Source organism: Emydura macquarii, unplaced genomic scaffold (genome assembly GCF_026122565.2).
Source record: "Emydura macquarii macquarii isolate MOO-44397 ecotype Brisbane River unplaced genomic scaffold, CSIRO-AGI_Emac_v2 contig_2457, whole genome shotgun sequence".
In the NCBI taxonomy this organism is placed as follows: domain Eukaryota; kingdom Metazoa; phylum Chordata; order Testudines; family Chelidae; genus Emydura; species Emydura macquarii.
The window spans coordinates 1613780-1634882 of NW_027132594.1; the positions used below are offsets into that span (position 1 = coordinate 1613780).

The following is a 21103-nucleotide window of genomic DNA, read 5'->3' on the forward strand; positions in this document are numbered from 1 at the left end:
TTGTGAATTAGCTAGGATGCTAGCAAACGAGACTTCCATTTTCACTCCTTCCATTCAGCTAGCTCCAGCCCTTTTGTGTCTCTTTCTCAGTTTGTATCTTACTTTCACAGAGGTCAGTGGCAGCCACACTGTTGGTGGGCCAGCTTTGGTTTTAATTCAATAGCCTCCTCCTTTTAGCCTATGTTTACAAGCTCGGGTGTGATTCTCATCAAGTTAGTGCAATTGTATGCACACGAGCTGGGAAAACACACTCCTAGCTCAAAGTGTAGACATAGCTTTAGATTAATACTTTTAATTATAACTCATTAATTTTTTGCTTTTTCTGCTGAAAGGATCATTTCCCTCCTCCACATGGAGTATTAGGATGAGAAGAACCGTGAATACACTTAGTGCAGTGGTCATGTTGTATCCAGTTTCTCATGACCCCTCTGCAAGCCCTGACATTCTGCCCCAGGCCCACACAGAGCACTTGTTTTCACAGTACTTCAAAGTATTGGACTGCATGATACTCCAAAGAGGGATTCCATGGGGGCATGTTCCACAGGTGCAGAGAAGAAAATACAGTCTTCAAAGTAAGGATTTTTCTACTTGTCACAGACAGTCCACTCCCGGTAAACCTGAAACTTTTCCCCTAGGGGTAATGGAATTGTTTTAAGGACTTCTTTGACCCTCTCCTGCTGGGATTCCCTTCCCCTACCAGACACACTTTTAAATGGTTGTGGTGTACTAGTTTCAATGTCACAGCCTACAAAGTCAATCCATCCTCTTCAGGATCCAGTGACCTATTTGCCAGAGATATGAGAAATCATACCATACTTGTTCCTCTGACAGTGCATACCCTCTGTCTCCTGGTACTGAATAGACTTAACCCAGAACTCCTTGATGATGAGAGCCAGTGTCATCAGCTCATTAATAATAATCCCAAAAGCTCACTGATTTGGAAATGTGATCTTTTTCAGACAAGGTAAAATTGATGTTAGTCCCTTTTGTCGAGGAAAAATAAAGTCACACTGCTACATTTTAGAGTTGGATCGGGTTCAGCTTTAATTGTGACACACACACAATCACGTAACCATAGCTATGGGGAATACTATAGCCATAGGGAAAACCCAGGTGGCTATAGGGAAGTCAAGCAGTATGTCTGAATGCTGGGCAAATGTACTTCACCTGGCTACCAGATACAAAAGACTTATATAGGGGTTGCTTAGGTTCATTTACACATTGATCGTATAGTGGAATTGATTAACAGTTTATACTTGACAGGAAAGACAATTATATATACAATGGGGTACACCAGATGTTTTCACAGTAAACACCAAAGAGTCACTTGATCATACAATGTGGTTATCAGGTACCCTGGCTATCACCCGAAGATGGGTGACTACACAATACATGTTAAAATGCTAATTTGTATGGAGTAACTTCCTATGGGGCCAGGAAGACAGGGGGGCACGTACCAATACTTATCAGAACAGGAGATGTCAGTTTACAGACATCAAAAGGGCTAGAGTTTCCCAAAAGGAGTTTGCATTTAAATGGTGGTTCTGAGACATCCTGTGGGATTTTAGCATCTTTATCTCAGTCTCAGTTTGGGGCATTCTGTCAATGATTTAACCTGAGGGCTTCCATCACAGTTCAGGCTACCCAGTTTCAGGCCAAGTCTTCTATAATCAATTTCAGACCAGGCATTCTATAATCAATTCTATGATTAATTCTTTGATTTCACACCTTTAATGCCAGCTGTTTGTAGACTAACTGGATCCAGTGTTGCAAGTCAGTTTAGACAAGAAGAAAATTCTCCCAGGAAACTTAATTTTCGTTTTTCCTCCCTCATTTCAAGAGATATTGCTCTAGCAGGTATCCCAGGCAATATTCAGATTTTTCTATTTGCAAGACTGCAGTTATGCAATCAGTGGCTAGCTGTTGAACCTGAATCACTTGTTTGGTAGACTGGGACAAGCTAACATGATCTCCAACCAGCAAGCAGCTGGGCAAAGTCTCCATTAAAACATCACTCTCCTCTGTCTGACTACCTGAACATTGCAGTGAGAATTTCTGTTTTCATCCAGTCTGGTCACAAATACATGATTTTATGATACAGCACTTACTTCTGAAGTTCTTTTCCCTTTCTCTTCTTCCCTGGGTCATTATATCTACAAGTCCCTCAAACCTAGACCACCAGATACTCTTTCAGAAAGCAGTATGCCATATAATATACATTAGAGACAACAGTGCAGATGTCCATCCTTCACTAAAATGAAAAGCTGATTTATCATATGCTGAAGTGGTTGTGTTGTTTTTACAATGATTAAGGTTACAATTCTGAAGTTCTCCACTTGGTGTGCTGGTGAGGGACTTGGGGAAAGAGAGAGTGACAGAATGAGGTGGAATTAAGTATGTGAAAACCAGTATCTCATTGGCTGTTGCTTTGCCTGTTTGGTCTATGGAAGGAGCCAACCCCTCAAGCTGTATCGTTGGAACTGGTTCATGGAAAACAATTAGCAAAGAACTGTGTATGCCACTGCTGATGGTTTTGGAGGAAACTAGTTACTTTGCTTTTTGGAGCAGAAGTAGAATATTATTTTGGTGTTAGTTGCATGTTTATGTGGTCTTTGTTGTGTTTCTTTGTTTGTATTGAACATGATTTTAATCTTATATTTAAAAAAGAGGAAAAAACCCTTTAAATATTGTGTAGTGATTGCAACCCCTTGGGAAATAGGGAGAGAAGTAGAAATGAAACACCTTTCCCATGGTGTGAGATGTAAGATGTGTCTGCCGTGTCAAAGCATCAATTAAAAAATTATATAGCCTATTTTATTAGTGAATTATCTTGTAAAAATATCAGTTTAAACTGTTTTAAACTTGATTTTAGGAACAGATATTAAAACATATTTTTATTTCTGTTGGTCAAATATTTCTTCCTGTTTGTTCATACAGGGTTTAGCTGAGAATAAAAGCACATTAGGACCAGAAGAAGTCCGCAAATCAGCTCTGACATTGGTTATGGGTGCCCTTGACAATCCTAATCCCATTTTGAGATGTGCAGCAGGAGAGGCACTTGGCAGAATGGCTCAGGTGGTTGGAGAAGCAACTTTCATCGCCAGAATGGCTCAATACAGCTTTGACAAGTAAGTTGTTGTCACTTTTCCTCAAGAAAGGAAATAAGAATAGAATTCAAACATGTTCAGAAAATGTCTCTGCTAAATATGATACTGATAGTTTTAAGTGTATTTCCTTCATGCCTGACCACTTGGGGTCAGTATGTTCCAAAAAGGAAAGGGACTCTAATTACTGAGGTAATTAGAAGAGGGGTGTACTCAACCGCATTCCCCGAACAATTAATCCTGTGCACAATTGGTCCGTCCTGATTACCGTATCTATCACCGAGTGGATTGACTGAGACGGATAACTGATAAGGTATGAACGAGGAACAGGGTTTATTTAGGGACGGTTACAACAGATGAGAAGGGAAACAACAAGATCCCACCATTCACAATAACACTATCCCAAATAAACAGCTGTAACCACTGGTATAAACACTGGTGTTGAGATTGAGTGGGGGAGTGAACCCCAGGCCCACTACCGGAACACAACCCCTTAGATTCCCCAGTCTGAGACAGTATTTACAGTTCTTCTTCTCTCCCTCCCGGGAGCACTGGTCACGATTCCAGATACTGGAACAGGATCGCGCCAGGTAAGTTTCCTTCCTCAGGTCCTCTTCTGTTGGCGGTATTTCATCTGCTTCTCTTCCTCGTCCGAAATCGCATAAATAAACAGTTCCCTTGCCACGCTACCGGTATGATGGGCAGCCCCGAGCCGCTGGGCTTGCTGGCTTTTATAGACCCTCTGAGGTTTAGACCTACCAATCCCGAGGCTGGAAACCTTCCCGCTGAAACTCCACCAAGAGTACACAACTGTGTCTCCTCAGAACTTCCAGCTACTGAGTCGCTGGGAAGATCTCTATCAGCTGGCAAGATGCCAACCTTTGGTACGCTGCCAGGTACAAAGCAGTCTCCATGTTTTCCAATATAGAGTTCCATAGTTTTACTACAAAATATTTCAAACACATAGAAGGGACTGTGTAACACTCTTAAAAATTGTTAGGTAACAGGTAGGCCTAATCAGGCTTACAGATCCTAGAGTTCTTTCATATGCTGTTACCAAGAGTGAAGAATGACTGAAATGCTTGGAATCCAGAACAATATTGTTGAATAGTACTTGATGATCTATTTAAGAATGATGAACCTGCTTCAGATAAAATAAAGAGGGTTGACTCTAAGTATGTGTAAAGTGTGTGGTTAAAATCTGGCCAACCATCCATAAGAAAAGTTACCATGTCACTACTCATGTCATCTGGTGATTCCAAGTCTTGCTACTCCCCCCCTTGCTTCTTGGCATCACAAAGTTTTTAAACAAAAGATTATTTTTAAAAAGTCTCATAAAACTCATAGCAGTGAGAAGCAGTAGGATCTTAAAAGATTTAAAAAGCGGGTTGTCACTATATCAGAAGATTCAGCTGCACTCCCTTCAGTCCTCCCCCTTGTCTCTTCACATTTCCATTCTTGATTGTTTAAGCTTTGCAGTAGTTTAGCAATGAGTTTTCTGAGTAACAGAGTACTGGGGTCTGCAACATCAAGCGAAGAGTGGACAATTTAAGAGAATCATGTGTCCTTTCAGTTACAAAATATTCCTTACCCAAAATGTCAGAAATGAATACTTGCCAGAAGAGAAGAAAGGAATTATAGTAAAGTCAGAATAATTTAACAAGCAACTGAATATGAGGATATCAGAATAATCACCATCAGAATGTTATAAATATTTTCCTTTGCATTTTTCAATTATATCTTCCCTGAAAGTCTTTACTTTTTTTTGTTATCAAATAGTCCTAGTGAGAGCTGAGGTTTGATTTATGTTTTAATCTTGATAGGTTAAAATCTGCTCGAGATGTTGTGTCAAGAACTGGTCATTCATTGGCTCTTGGCTGTCTCCATCGTTATGTGGGTGGAATAGGTTCTGGACAGCATCTGAAAACCAGTGTCAGTATTTTGTTGGCATTGGCACAAGATGGAACCTCACCTGAAGTCCAGGTAAAAAAATAAAGGCATTTTAAAACCATACAGTAGGGTTTAAGATTAATATTTACTGTCAACAGCAAAGAGAATGTGGTACAAAGCAAAAAATAGTCAGGCCATGCCCCAAGGAATGTAAGTAAATGGGGGAGAGAGCTTTTTGTCCTAAATATAATTTCTGTAGGGATTTTATGGTGCAGTGTGCTGAGTGCCTCCTTCAACAACAAACTAACCTGACTTTGAAGTTACTTTAGGCAAGTGCCTAATTGTGCTGAGTCAGCTCAAGATGTACATAAGTGATTCCATTCTGTAGAACAGTGTGTTAAAATCAGTTACAACACAGTTGGGGAAACAAATGTAAATTAAAGTAGAATCTTAAAGGTGCATTCTTGATATTTCTTGATAAAGTAGGTGCATTCTTGATATTTCTTGGCAATGAATTCTGCAAAGTCAGTTAAATAAAACAGTAAGAGATCCTCTGGAGAAGGATATAATTAAAAACTTTGAATAAAAGAAAATTACTTGCTTATAAATATTATTCTCAAAAGATTATAATGTAACATATATCAAGAGACTTTTTTATTCTTTCTCCCCATTACTCCAAAAAAATTATTAACTGGAGTGCTTACAGGCTATTATTAAGGTTAATATTTTGTCACAGTTATTTTTAGTAAAAGACATGGACAGGTGGCAGGCAATAAACAAAAATTCATGGAAGCTTGCAACCAATCTGACTTCTTCTAAAAATAATGGGGGAGGGGGGGCTAATGGGGAGATGAATGAAGCCTGACCTGGGGTGGAGAATGAGATCCTGAGCCCCGCTGCAGAAACGGGGTGGGTCCAGGACCTGCCACAGCCTGGTGGCTCGGAGCTCTGCGGTCCTTGCTGCTCACAGTGGCTAACAGCTCCAGGGCCTCCACCATGTGCAGCAGCTCAGTGCTCTGGGACCCCCACTAGTCCTGGTGGTTGAGAGCTCTGGGGCAGGTGGCTGAGAGCTCCAGGGCCCCCACTGTCCACGGCAGCTCGGAGCTCCACGGCTCCCGGTGACTGACAGCTCTGACCCCGCTGCCCTGGGGCACAGGGCTGAAGCTGAAGCAGAGAATGTCATGGAGGTCTCTGAAAGTCACAGAGTCTGTGACCTCCATGACAAAGTCTTATTCTTAGTTATTATGCCTCATCAGCAGGCAGGTGTGTCCCATCCACAGAGACAGAACCTATGGCTCAGAACTTTGAGCTTGGAGCCTGCCTTTTTCTTCCTTCTTCCCCCCTCCACCCCAGTTGCGTGGAACCACAGATCACCTGTGTCTTGGTTAATTATTAACTTCAGAGAACATGGAATAGAGGTAATGCTTTCTGAGGAGACAGGATTGTTAGAAGTTTTTCTAAACATAGCTTGCCAAATGGAAAAACAAGATTTGCTTTGTTTAGTGATAGGTTTTGTGTGTGTGTGTGTGTGTGTGTAAAACCAACCTTCTTAAATTTCCATAGTTAAGCTCTCAAAAGTTAGATATTGACAAAGTTCAATTTACATGTGCTATCTTATTTCTGCTATTCTGTGAATGCATCATGGTAGTCTTTAAACAAAGGATTGCATACTATTTCACAATAAAATGTAATCAATTTTTACTACAGTATAAAAAGATAAAAAATCAAAAGGGGAGATTTTCAAAGGCACAAATGGCAGTTAGGTGCCTAATCCCCATTAACTTGAAATATACTGCAGCATTACAATAAATAGAATGAAACAACAAAAAGAATGAAAAAACATGTTACAAGAATCCACATTAGTATCTAACATTGTAGAGTAAAGTGTTATATATTTGAGATAGTTCATGTGATCATGTAATTGGACTTAGGAGCAGAGTAAAGACAGTGTGTCCAACTAACTTTTGAGTGTTTAACTTTGTGACTTTAACATGTCTTGTGATAGTCCTTTTTTCTTTTTATGGAACTTTCCACATTTAGGGTGGGGCAGAGGGGGAGAAAAAAGAAAAAATTAGAATGTAAAATTATTTTGATAGATGACACTGGAACATCCTGTCCTGCACATTTTGCAGCCTACTGGAGAGGGAGTCCATTTCTTATGAACATTAGCAGCCCTAAAACTTTTTCCCTATGAGCTTTGTAGAAAATGAGACACAGGCACCTTATCTTATTCATAGTGTACCTTACAGGGTATTCAGTGAATGAACAGGGCTCTTCCCTTCACTACCTTTCTCCAGTGCAACCGAGTTAACCACATGTGAGCAGCGTTGCCTTCCTTGGCTGCACTTTTTAAGAGCTTAGCAAGAAAACTCAGTGTAAAATTTACTGCATATGCAAGCTGAGAATTTCAATTGGCCATAACTTTATCAAATGAAAAGCTGTTTCCATTGGAGCATGTATTTCTCCTTGAGCACTATTTCTTTGTCTAATTTCAGCTTTCTACATCAGTTTTGGCTTTAAAACTGTTAAAAAATGTCAGACATTTTTGTATATAGTGGGAAAAGTACATACTTCTGTCTCTTCTCATTCTCAAACAACTTAGCCATTTTTATTCAAACAAACAAACAAAATTTACTCACAGACAAAGCCCAAAACAAGAAAATTTCAGCCCAGAGGTAAATTTTCCAGATTGTGAGGTGACTAAGACATTCCTGAAAACAGAGGGTTAAAATGGAAATGTTTAGACAAAGGTGGTCAGAGCCATAGCCACCATAAATAAATCCACCGAACTCTAAACTAAACAAATGTTTGACTCAAAACCAAAAATCTTTGATTTATTATAGACCTGGTCTCTCCATTCACTTGCCTTGATAGTGGACTCCAGTGGACCAATGTACCGGGGATATGTGGAGCCTACACTGTCTCTAGTTCTTACCCTGCTTTTGACAGTCCCACCATCGCATACAGAAGTACATCAATGTTTGGGCCGATGTCTTGGTGCTATTATAACTACGGTTGGTCCTGAGCTGCAAGGTAAATTCTGAACTGCAACTCAGTTAAGATAAAGTTAAGATTATGAATAGGATGTCAGTTTTAGAATGTTGCTGATATTAAAAAGAAGTTTGTAGATCAGTAAATTCATAGTTAAGTTTCTACTAACAATCTTAATTCTGACCATGCCCATGTCGACTTGTCTTATAGCGCAGTGTCTGAGCCACATGAAGATGTGGCAGTTGTATGGAGTGTTCTGACCAGTGGGTATTTCAGAGGAAAGATGAAGTAGTTTGGGATCTTTGACTTAACAGTGTTTTTGCATTATATGTGGAAGGGTAAGAGACAAGATGCTGTTCAACTGGCAGTTTAAGTATTGCATGGTGACAGATAATGAGGCATTTGTGATTGGTGGACAGGGGTTATAGACCTGCATCTGCAGTATGTATATTGATGGTGTCTCAGTTCAGGGCAACCGCACCTGTATTTCCTCTTATGTATTTCCTCTTCAGCTCTGAACTCTCTTGGGCAAAGACCTTCATCTCTCTCCCTCCTGATGGGATTTTCCAGGCTGCACAGTTCACTGCCCACATTGTGGTATTCCCAGCAAGCCAGACTGCCTAAACAGCCAGCATCCGCATTTTGCTTTCTCTCTCAAGGCTATTAACAACTGTAATTGCCACAGTTACAAGTTACCACACAGCTCTTTATAAGCAACCAAATGTATTCTTAAGGTGAAAGCATAAGAGAAAAAACATATAAAATCAATGAAAGAACTTTGCATGTAGGCTAAAAAGCTTACCAAAGGTCATCCCAACTTCAACCTCAGGCTCTGGTAGGTGTCAGTCTTTCCAGCCCTTCTACAAGAATTTCCCCCGACCCGCCTTGCACAGAGTGTCCTGTCTGTTTGGTAGATCAGATAGGAGGCCCTGAGTCAGTTTAAACTCAGACTATTTTTCCAAAAGTCCTTTCTTTGTCTGTTGGTCTCTGGAGAATCCAGTTGGAACTAGTATATGTGAGCCTTCCCAGGTGGTGGTACTTCTCTGGAGGCGTTCAACCTAAGTGAATTTGCTTAATCACTCCACACTGTTCTTAGTTCGCGGTGGAACTGAGGTCACCCTCTTCCCATGGAATTACATACAATCCGTGGCCCACAATGACATATAAGGTATTGCAGGAAATTGCCATATATGTCACAGATGGCCATATGAACTAGTGCAAAAATTATCTAACTCCAATAATGGTGTAGTCTCAGTATTCTCAGATCTATGTACATTTACAGCATGGTGTCTGAGGGTATGTGATCCAAGCTGTAAATAAAGATAAAGTAAGTTGTTTTTTCTTTAAGGGTGCAAAGGGGATTTTGGAGGACGTCTATATGGCATGGTCTTTGATAAAGTGTCATAGTTGAGTCTGTTAGTGAAATCTTAATTATAAATGTCCTGTCTTTCAAATATGTTTAACTACTACAATTTTCTAATAGTTGTATCTTAACTTTTTTGCCTAGGAATTACCTTATTAATTTTCAGCAGCTATTTTAAAAGTATTGATATATTCAAACATGTAGATCGTTCAGAATTTTTTCTTAGAGACAACATTTTGCTATAATTATAGCTGTGCTGTAAAGATGAGTGTTATTTCAATTCAAGACAACCTAGTCTTTAAATCAATATTCTGTCTTCTATAACCTGTTGAATCCAAATGATGCAACTGAGAGCACTAACAAACTCCACCAGCACCAACTGCACCAAAATTGGCAGAAAGTATAGTCTTCTAAAATGTGTCAGGTATTCTGAGTTTAAAAATAAATCCATAACAAATAACACTAAAATTTTATATCTTATAAGAAGAAGGTCCATGCATGAAATCTTTTCCAAGACTACTGAATGAAATAGATTTTCAAAACCTGAAACTCAGCTCATTTTAACAAGTGCCATATCTCAGAAATACTGACTAACTGAACAATGTTCACAAAATTTTTCTAGCCAATGATCATTTCTGCAAAATTTGAGGTGGAAAGGACTTTTTGGGCTGGTTGATTGCTTAGGAACTTTAAGGGGGTAGCTGTCAAAATTGGGCTAAAATTTAAAACAAGTTCAAATCCTGTTTACAGAGTCCCTTTGAAGTAATATAGCTGTTAATTTCAGCTATAGGTATTCAGAAGAGTGATGCTGTATGTACATTAAACAGACCACATCTCTGTGAGGTTAAAATCTGTAACAGTTATACAAAAAAGTTGCTTTGTTAAGGATTCTTTATTCCTTTAGGTAATGGAGCTACTATTTCAACAATCCGTTCTTCATGCTTGGTGGGATGTGCGATTACACAAGATCACTCAGACTCTCTTGTTCAGGCAGCTGCCATATCCTGCCTTCAACAACTTCACATGTTTGCACCACGCCATGTCAACCTATCCAGTCTGGTTCCCAGCCTTTGTGTGAGTAGAACATGTCTGTCCCATCTTATGTCCCTAATGCTGGAAACTTCAGCATTAAGACCTGCAGAAAGGCAAGAGAAATGATTAGCCAACCTGTAAAGGAATATACATATGTGTGGAGGGACAAAGTTTTCAAAAGCACCTGTAAAGCATGAAGGATTCTTTCTCCAAGAATCAGGCAGCATAGACAATACTGAAGAGGTTTATTCACGGTCCAGGAAGTCTGATAAATCAGCTTCTACTTCATGGTGTTACAGTGGTCAATTATATACACTTTCTTATCGATTACATAGTACATTTTAAATTCTTTATCTATTCACTTACAAATACAGACATTGTCCCATCCGGAGAGAACAACAGTGATAATGGTCATTACATACGTGCAGAGACGCTTTTAATCACTTTACTTACATCAAGGATACGAGGGTTACACTCGGGGTGGGGGGTAGGGTGGAGGAAGACGGGGGGGTGGTCCTTACAGATAAGTGGCAGACAAACAGAGATTCTAAAAGCAAATGTGCTGTTCTCATTGGAATTAGAATCACGAAGAGGACATCTGGCTTCCTGAGCCATCTGATGTTTACACTAGCCATTGTCCTTGTGGATCAGGTATGCTCGTTAGCCATTTACATGAGTTTCGACTTACAACTTGTTAGCTGAAAACAAGTTCAAGCCTTCCATACCCAATGGCCCCCAAGTCAGAAGTCCCATTGAAAATCAATGAAAGGATTTTGGTGCATAAGTCATTTATGCACTTTTGAAAATTTTTCCCAAGATCAAAAAGACTAGGGCCTGTTTTTAATTTACACTAAAACCACTTTACATGGCTCTGGGTATGTAGAGGGGCCTTAAAGTGGGTTTAGATTACAGTTACACTCATTTTAAGTACAAGTCCCTTCACTCAGCAAGAGTGATGTAAAGTGGCCTTAGTGTAAATGAGCATCAGGCCCTCGGGCTATTTAGCTTGGAAAGGAGAGGAATGTACAACAACAAGTCCTAGGTATATAAAATAATGAATGAAAAAGAGGAATCCTTTAGGAAACCCCATCTTTTATGGCTACTTAGAAAGGAAGTGTATGTGGGGAAGTGGCATTTCTCCTACTATCAGAGTCCTAGGCATCATCTGTCTCTTGCTGTTGTCCCCATGTTCCTCCACTGCTGCTCAGGGAAGTATTGCCACATGTCTCAATAAACACTGCACCAGCACTCCTACCTCAAGCCAGGAAGTGATGCAGGGGCTGGAAAATCCAAAATTTGATCTCAAACAACACTATTAGATGAGAATTTAAAAAATAAATTGGAGTTTGAAGACGAGACCCTCCCTTTAATCCATCCCTGGGCACCTGTGTCTCAGACGCTTCACAGATCTTATTGAAGGACTGATTGTGACCAAAGAACCCCCAGACCTATTTATACTGACACTGGGACTTTGTCCCTGTTTGTGTAATCTGCTGTCCAATCTTTCCTTAGTGTATCCCCCGCACCCCAGCAGCATGTGTCCACCTTTTTTGTGTAATCTGGTGCTCTCTTATTCAGCATGATCCATACTGTGTAACGTGTCAGAGTGCACAGAATTCCAAGTGAGCACAGAGGTAGGTGGGCCCGTCTGTTAAGTCTGAATAATAGAATAGTATGTACAACATTCTGTGACAAATAATTCTTCTTTTCAATTCCCTTATGACTAGAACTCCTAGTGGGAATATTATAGACAATGAAGTTAACTCAAGATGTCATTGTTGCTGATTGAAATCTTTTTCCATGTCGTTCTGCTATCCTTTCCCTGCTTTATCATAAACCCTCAACTACCTAATTACCTTCCCTCCTTTTTATTTCCAAAAATGTGTTCCCTCCATGAGAAGTCTGCCTGCAAACAGCTTTGCACATGCTCCGACAATGTTTGCACAAATAAAATTTAGACGTGGTGGCTGAACAGAAGACTGGCTGAAAATCCTACCCTATTAAATTAAGGCAAAAACAGTGAAAAGCTTTTGTCTTCTGTTTGGACCCAACACCATGTATCAAACTTAAACCCATCTCTTCCATAATGCTTTTCAGATTCCTTTCTGCCTCTATACATCATCATCTTTTTTAAAACTAAAAGCACAGAATAATCTTTCCAGTAATTAAAAGTCCCAAAGTTCTCTGTTTATTGAAAAAACTACAGGATGATACTTAGAGGATTCCTTAAAGTCTCCTTTTCAAGATTGAAAACTTCAGACATTCATAGATGAAATAAAGGCCTGGTGTTAAATATTTTATACACTATGTGACCTTTCATTTGGGAGAGTAATTTCCATCCTCATAGCAATCTAAAAGAGAAAAAGCGAATGTGTATTCAGCTTATTAAAAAAATATGCCCCTAGGGTAACTCAAGATTAGTTTCTAAAAGAGCACTCTTTATCTTCTCCCTTGTGGAAAGCATACCCTGTACAGCTACTTCCTCTCAAGAAAAGTTGGGAGCTAGCAGAATTCTTTTGGAAGAAAAATATTTACTTGTACTCGAGGTGATTCAAAACAGATTAGAAGCAAACATTACTTAGCACAGAAATCTGAAAGCTCTCATGTTGAGAAGCACTTACTGACATGCATGGTGTAAACTTTGGTTTAGACTTGAAAATAGAAGGTTTTAATAACAGTTGTCATGAGTGATTCAACTAGTGTTGGTAGTCACTAGCAAAATACAGGATCCTAGTATTCAGAGATTGTAACTAATGTTAAAGCATGATGTAAACTGGTCTAGAGTTAAATTTTAGGCCTTGTGGTTCCAGTGTCACGACTGTTATCACATTTTAGCCAGGTGGTTACACCAGCTATGGAAATAATCAACTTTATTTTCAAGTGTATATGTTGTGAGAAGTGCTTGTTTGTGCCCTTTTAGTGAGATTTTCTAAAGGGCTCCGCACCCAACAACTCACATTTACGCATCCTAAGTAAATGACCAGATTTTCCAAAGAGGCCCCGGTGGCAGAGCCACCTTGCTCCTGCCTCTGATCAAGTCCACAAATAGCTCAGAGACCTTTTTGTTGACTCTGCTGCTGTTGCCCAGCAGCATCCTTGGCCAGACCCTTCCTGCTGTGGGTTGGCCATGCTGGCCTTCCTCCCAGAGCCGGAGTTGCAGGTGGTTTTGTCAGTGTACGCCGATGACGTGCTCCTCATGGTCCAGGACCCAAGTGGCCTGGTGCAGATGGAGGCCTGCCAGGCCATCTACTCAGTGGTCTCCTTCACCTGGATCAACTGGGGACAGGTGGCAGATGAGCTTCCTTCCACCCGCGCTTCAAGCCATTTGGTGGAGCATGGGTCTGTGCTCTATCTGGGCCCTTACCTTTCCATCACCCACCCCTCTCCATCGGAGAACTGCCAAGATTTGGAGGGCAAGTGGCTGAGCGGCTGTGGAGGCAGACAGGATTGCTCTGGTGCCTTTCTCTGCAGGAGAGGGTGCTGGTCCTCAACCAGTTGGTCCTGTCCATGCTTTGGTAGTGGTTCAACACCCTGAACGTGGCCCCGGATATCCTGGCTTGCCTCCAGAGGTTAGCTCTGGAATTCTTTTGGCCAGGAATGAACTGGTTCTCGGGGAGAGGGTGGTTTGAGTCTTCCCCTGGAGGAGGGAGGACAGGGCCTGCTCTGCCTCCACAGTCAGGTCTCTGTCTTCCGCCTCTAGACCCTGCAGAAACTCCTTTATGGTGCAGGTACTCTGACATGAAGCATGTTGGCAAACACCTTCCTTCACCGCTTCCGAGGACTCCGATTCAACAGCAGCTTTTATCTTCATCTGAGTGGTCTTCCGTGAGACCAGGACCTCCTCCGGACCTGGAAGCTGGTTTCAGTGACCAGGTTTGTGGTGGCTGCCCAGGGGGCACATCTTGTGGAGCCCCTGCTACACAATCCCCAGCTTGGTGTGCAGGTGGCAGAGTCCTCCTCTGTGTGCCAGAGGTTGGTCCTGGCAGGAACCATGGTATCGGAGACCTCCTGGACTGACCAAGGGAACTGGATGGATCCCCTGGCACTTCGGCCAGCACATGGGGCTCTCCACCCCTCAAATCCCTTGCACATACTTCAAGAGGTGAGGGCAGCCTTATTGCCCGCTTCTTAGGTCTTCCTTGGGTGGTTCTTTTGGGAAAGTGCTTCCCGCTCACCTCTGGCCCTCCTGGATCTTTTCATTAGGCTCCTGCCCTGTGAGCCCCCCTGGCTGCGCCCTCTGCATACCCTGAGATGGCTATGTGACTTGCAGCCAGTTCACTGCAGAACAACAGCCTAGACATCAGCTGTACATGCACTTACTCCATCCATTCCATTTCCTCACCCATGTGTCCCACCCTGACACTAAGTGGAGGACCTTCTTCCACCTGTGGAGGGTGAGGAACTTCAATGGGCCAGTCTGTATTTCACTTTGTTCCCATAGCCCGTCGGGGATATCAGCTGGCAGCTCCTCCACAGAGCCATGAGCATGGGCGTGTACCTGGCATGGTCCACCCCGTCCCTGACATCTGCCCTTTCTGTGGCATCAGGGAGACCCTAGCACACATCTACCTGGAGTGTGCCAAGTTGCAACCCTTTTTCTGGCTCCTCCAGAACTATCTTCTTAAGTTCTGGCTGCACTTTTATCTGCACCTCCTGATATACGCACACCCTATCCTTGTCCCCACAAAGTCGCGAGACTTCCTCATCCAGATGCTCCTCCACGGTGGCCATCTATAACACCAGGAGGAGGATGCTGGATGGGGAGATGCTCTGTGACTGTGGGGCCTATGTCTGCTCCTCCCTTAGCTCACGCATCTGGACAGAATTCCTCTGGACTGTGTCCGCTGGCTCCTTAGACACCTTTGAGGATCTGTGGGCGCTATCTGTGGTTCTCTGCTCAGTGTCCCCTTCTGGATTCCTGATTTTGAGCCTATAACCCTCATGCCCATTCCTATTTTATCATTTTTTGTCCCTCGCTTTCATTTGAACCCTGGGTCTAGTAGCTCCTCCCCTTAAGTTGGGGGAGGGCTTTCAGCCACCCACCCGTGGGATAAAATAGGTGCGGTTGCCCAACACTTTGTCACAGTCGCCTCCCATTTCAGCACCCAAATAAAGTGCCCAGATTTTCAAATAAACATCTGAGAACAATTGCAGCTGCTGAGTGCTGAGCATTTGTGAAAGTGTGGTCTGTTCATCTCAGAGCAGAAATGGGAGAAAAGCTAAGTGATTTTCCAGAGTTCCTTGTAGGGGCTCTAGAGTTATGCTGATTGGCTTCACTTTTACAGTCTGAAGCTTAATTTGTGTTTCACATTTTAAAAACTTTATTAACAAACTTTGTTAATAAGATTTCTCAATTTTGCTTTTTTAAATATCCACTTGTGCTTCCATTTGGAAGATGGGGTGACATGCTGAGAGGCTTTTAAAACACCCCGCTTGTAACCTGTACGCATATTCTTCCTCTAATTAAACTCTTTAGAGTTTTGAATGCTGCAGGGGAATGGTTGCTTTATGGAAACAGAGGGAAATAGAACAGAATTTCTCACTCTATTAAGCTCAGAAAAAAATTAAACAAGCTGATTCTCCAGGAGCAAGATGATCAAGCTCTGTGCGCAAATGCAGTAAGCAGGTCTTGATAGGTAGAGATTCATTTCCAAAGAAAGTGATCATGTTTGGGTTTAGTTAGCGGCACCCCTTTCAGTAAGTTAAGGGACTTATCCATTTTAATTCACATTACCAGCCAAATGGCTTCTTGTATTCTAACTTTCTGTGCAAATGCAACACTACTTTTGTAATGGTTTATGTGACCTACACTTTATTTAGCTGCGCAAGAGGCTGTTGTTAATCACTAGCAGTTTTGATTCAGTTAAATAAAGGCACAGCAATTTACCAGTTTACGATGGCTCTGATTGCAGGTTCACTTGTGCAGTTCTCACTTATTGCTCCGTCGTGCTGCAGTAGCATGCTTGCGGCAGCTTGCACAAAGGGAAGCAGCAGAAGTATGTGAATATGCCATGAGCTTAGCAAAAAATGGAGGTGACAAAGAGAACAGTGGCATCAGTAAGTGTTACCTGCATGTGTCCTTGTCTAATATTTTGTGTGTTTTTTAAGAAAAAAGCAAACAAAACCCATCCTCTCTTGGAGTTTGTTGCCATTTCTGTCCTTCCAGCTAGAAGTAAAGACAGTAACTGTGGCCTATTAAATATTAAGAACAAATTAGAAATGGAATTTTCCCCAAAAATACATTATTCTGTCTTACCATTTGTTCTTCTCCCTTAATTTTGCTGGTTTTGAAAATGGGCATGTCACAGGTGAGGCTGCCTCACAGTGCTTCCTGTGGGGCCAAGAATGACACTGCAGGTGCTCCCTGACTCATTCCACAAATTACTGCCATCTGCTCAGATCCAAGTGGCCTGTGCTATAAACTCAGGGTCAGTCTAAAACAGCTGAATAAAAATAATCTCAGGATTTGTCTGTATGTGTCTTTAAACAACTTCAAAGGCAAGCTTTTAATTGTTGTGCTTGAGGGCAAGGCCCTGACTGGCCCTGGGGTTCTGGGCTAGCACAGAGGAGCAACAGCTCTGGCCCACTCTCACCCTTCCGCTACCTCTGCCCTGAGAAGCACAGGCAAGCCTTAACTGACTTGCTGGCGCATGATTGGTCAGTGCGTCCTCCTGGCTCTTGTAGGCATCTGGAGGATTAAGTCTTGTTGGTAACCGGGGTCTGAGTAGGTTTTCTATAAGTAGGGTTGTTAGGGCACCAATGCCTGTACCAAGGGGCAGAAAAGGCCTGATAGAGCCGGTCACAGGGCATAATGATCTGTTAGCAATATCCTACTAGCCAATCAGATTTCCCAATTGGCCCAATCCTTACATATATAATTTAATCCTGATGATGCGGATGCTCAAATGAGTTATGATTCCTACTCATTTGTTTGAATGGTCAGGAAAAAATACAGTATCCAGAAGCCTTCCATACTAAGTATGTAATTGTCTCCTGGTTGTTATATACTTAGTGATTTTTCAATTGTTTGTTTTTTTTTAAATTTAATCTGGTGCTGATTTTGCCTTCTTTCAAGGGATATCAAACAAACAATTTTTCCACTCTCCCACAGAATAATATGCATTCTAGTATTGTGTCACCCAATTAAGACTTAACTCAGAAGAGATTCTTCAGGGTCCAACGCTGCTAGATGCCAAGCATTTCCTGCAAAGTGTTGGTTGCTGTCAACTCCCATTTACTTTAATGGTAACTGAGAGTGTTTATCAATTCATGGAAGATGCTCAGTATTTCATAGAATCTAACTCCTAAAAAGTTTAATATATTAAACTATGTTAGAGTTTATTGACAACAAATTGTAGTAATGCTTTTGTGTTTATGATCTATGCAACTAAAAGTGAATCCGAATGTCCTTTTCTAATGCTGCTATTGTCCTGATTTCAGGGCACAAATATGATTCAATTTCTTATTGGAAAACTAGTCTCTCATTTTACAGATATTAACCCTTTTGCACCAGGAGTTGGTTCTCGACGGGACATTCATTGCCGACATCAACGAGTTAATATAACAGAGACCGGCCTCGAGGGAGTTCTTTTTGGAATGTTAGATCGGGAGACTGATCGAAAGTTGTGTTCTGATATTCATGATACCTTGGGACATATGCTCTCTTCCCTGGCAGTGGAAAAACTTTCCCACTGGCTAATGCTATGTAAGGATGTCCTAGCAGCCTCCAGTGGTAAGCGTTTGACAACATTCATATTAAAAGACATTATATCTTAGAGTTAATTTATTTGTAGAGCTCATTATATTGACTGGGATAGGTATCCATGTTAAGTTTTATCACCTATACTTTGGATTGTAATATTTAGCTTGTTCAGAAAGAGAAAATGGCAAATATCATGATCAATTTTGAGTAGTCCATGCACGTGCGCACGCGCACACACACGCTTTAAAGTAAATCTGTTATTGTATACATAGGTATTTCTTAAAGGGCGAGTTTTACAATAGGTAACCCGCTTTCCTGGTCTTTTCTTTTGGCAATTGACTAGCAACAATTCCTGTACCTTATAATTTTGAACTATTAAAATGCTTCTCCTAAAGAGTGTAATGGCTACCTTGGATATATAACCTCAGTTTCTTCCTTTACTGCTGATAGCAAAGGGATTCTCCAGCTTTTGCTCCTTCTGCCCTACACTAAATTTACCTATATCATTTCACAATTTGTGATCGGAAACATGTTTTCTTTGTTTCTATTTCATTTGTGTGCCTTCAGTGATTTGTAATCTTATTTATTTTATTTACACTTAAGATTGATGTTTTACTTTGTGATACTGAATGAGCTTGGCACCTCATGGAGCCCTAGTTAGATTTTTGATTTTATGATACTGGGCTGGATCCTCAGCTGGGCTACATGGGCTTTGCTGATTTACGTCAGCTGAAGGATCTGTCTCACTGTATAAAATTTTTGTTCTTTTTCTTCCTTAGTTTTCAGGCAGGCAGAGAAGTAATCTAGAGGCTTAAAGAGTTGTTCCAAGTTGAGTTATAAAGTGTCATTTGCAGACAGATCTGACTGTTGCCTCAGATGTATTGGGACAAACCAGATGAGATCAGGGGTGGCTATAAAATCTGTGCCTATATATTCTTACAGAAAATGTCCAAACTCAGCACACTTGGTGTTCATAGGAATCCAGTCTTCACATATAGTGGTCACAATTAAAACATTACTACTTGACAGTTATTTCCTGTTCAGAGTATGGGAAAAGTTATTTCAAATGCCGCTGTGTAATGTTTGTTGCCAAAGTCTGACTTCTTAATGGCAGCTACTGTAGATGTCCTGAAAATGAAGATGATCCTTAGGGATTGGTATCCCTAAAGATGGTTCCTGTTCAAACAGGCAGTCAGGCTCTAAGATTATACATAAATAAGCAGGGAATGACAGCTTTTCTCCTCTAGTGTCCAAAGTCTCTGTAGATATGGTACTATGGGACACTATTGTTTCCCATTTACCTGAAAGGGCAGGCTAATACAGTTACGGATGAGCTTAGCTTCTTTGGGTTAGGGTTAATGGAGCAAATCTTTCTTGAATGGGACACAGTGAGAAGAGGTATCTTTGCTGAACCTCTTAACACAGTTATCTGTTCTCTGCCAAGGAAATCCTTAATGACCACACCAGCAATGGATGCCTTCTTCATACCGTGAGGGGAAAAAATACCCCATCATATGAAACTTCATTTCATTATCTTTTATATTAGGGGATATGCAAGAAGCTTAAGAAAACCAAATATATATCATGTAGTAGAAAGTATCTTGTTTAAGAACCCATTTACCATAGAATGGTCCTCTGACATAGTTAAAACATTATCTCACAATATAAATGCAACTGAATGTTTTAATTGTGCTCTTGTTAAAATCCAGTGGCTCATGAACAGTTCTTGTCTTCACTGAAAGAAATAATTTAATAGTGTCTTGCACTGGTGTGTTGTAGCTAGATCTCCCAACTCAGTAGTTTCTACATTTTGGGTGGGACCAGAAGTTAATTGATCCAGCGCACTCCTTAGTGCAATATTTACATTTAGTTCTATTGGAGATGGCTGTAGCTGATCCAGTGGGTGTGGATTTTTTATTACATTTGATCACTCAAAATGTAGTAGGATACCTCTCTACATGCAGATCTAGTCTCTCTATCCCTGTTAAGATTGTGCTTGTGAGGGTTGAAATTGAGAAATGTGATGTCTCAGGGTAGTTTGAAATCATTCTAGCTATTCATAAGGAACCTATGAGAAAGGCATATAATTTTCAATAGGGGAAAGTTTTTTGCTTTCTGCATTCTGGTGTGGAAAAGCTCACATGGATCACTTCAACAACAACAAACAATTCCACCCAACCTCCCCAAATGGTTAATTATCACATTCATCTGCTTCAGTCTGGGCTATAGACTTTTCCCTACAAAGTCCATATTATTGCTATTTTAACTTTCCACTAACATGCTGAATATACATAAGTTACTGTTCAGCTGTTAGCTATCAGGTTTATGCAGAAGGAAGAGTGTTACTTGCATCTGAATCTTTCTGTTATAAGGTGTTGTGAGTTATTAATGTGGTGTTTGCTACCTTGATTAAACCTCCTTTTGAGTTACTCACTGGTTCACTCAAAATTCCTTCCTGGAAGATTTTATTCCTGACTTCAGCTTGCAATACTGGTGTGAATCAGCCTCTGGTTACTCCTCTCCATACACTATTTTATATAAGTACAATGTGGAGCTATGGATTTATCCAAGAGCCCTTCCAAAGGTGTTATCAGATTTCTACTTACAAATCAGTTATCCTTCTAACATTTTTCCCACACCCACGTCCCTACTGTAGTTGGTTTTAATGGGTTTTATTTAATGGGCTGATGTTAAAAGGTTCTCTCTCATTTTATCTGGAATAGATTTTAAAGTCTGTAAAATATCCATTCAACTTTCTCTTTTAATTGACACTTGTACAGTAGGCCAAACAGTCTCCAAGAGAACTCTGTCTAAATGCATTTCTCACTGCTACTCTTCAGCAAGCCCGCAACTTCAAATTTATTTTGAGATCTCTTTGGTCCGAGATGTATTGGCATGTGCACCGCACTCAAACTGCTCCTTAAACAGAAGTTTTTCAGGTCAGCCACACGTATTTTCTGGCATGCTTTAGCAAAGTATGCTATGAATTCACGTTTGGTTTAACAGTACTGCACAACCTTT

The 21103-nt window shown here is 41.0% G+C and overlaps 1 protein-coding gene across 4 annotated transcripts in view; it reads left to right on the forward strand.

The window, feature by feature from the left end:
• HEATR5B (HEAT repeat containing 5B) overlaps positions 1–21103 on the forward strand; it is an 86654-nt gene that overhangs the window by 32837 nt on the left and 32714 nt on the right. For all 4 annotated transcript variants that reach the window (XM_067562669.1, XM_067562666.1, XM_067562668.1 and 1 more), the window contains 6 exons: positions 2938–3128; positions 4928–5087; positions 7838–8027; positions 10253–10422; positions 16293–16437; positions 17873–18112. In XM_067562669.1, coding sequence (XP_067418770.1) covers positions 2938–3128; positions 4928–5087; positions 7838–8027; positions 10253–10422; positions 16293–16437; positions 17873–18112 — 1096 coding nt within the window. The remainder of the gene's footprint in view (positions 1–2937; positions 3129–4927; positions 5088–7837; positions 8028–10252; positions 10423–16292; positions 16438–17872; positions 18113–21103) is intronic.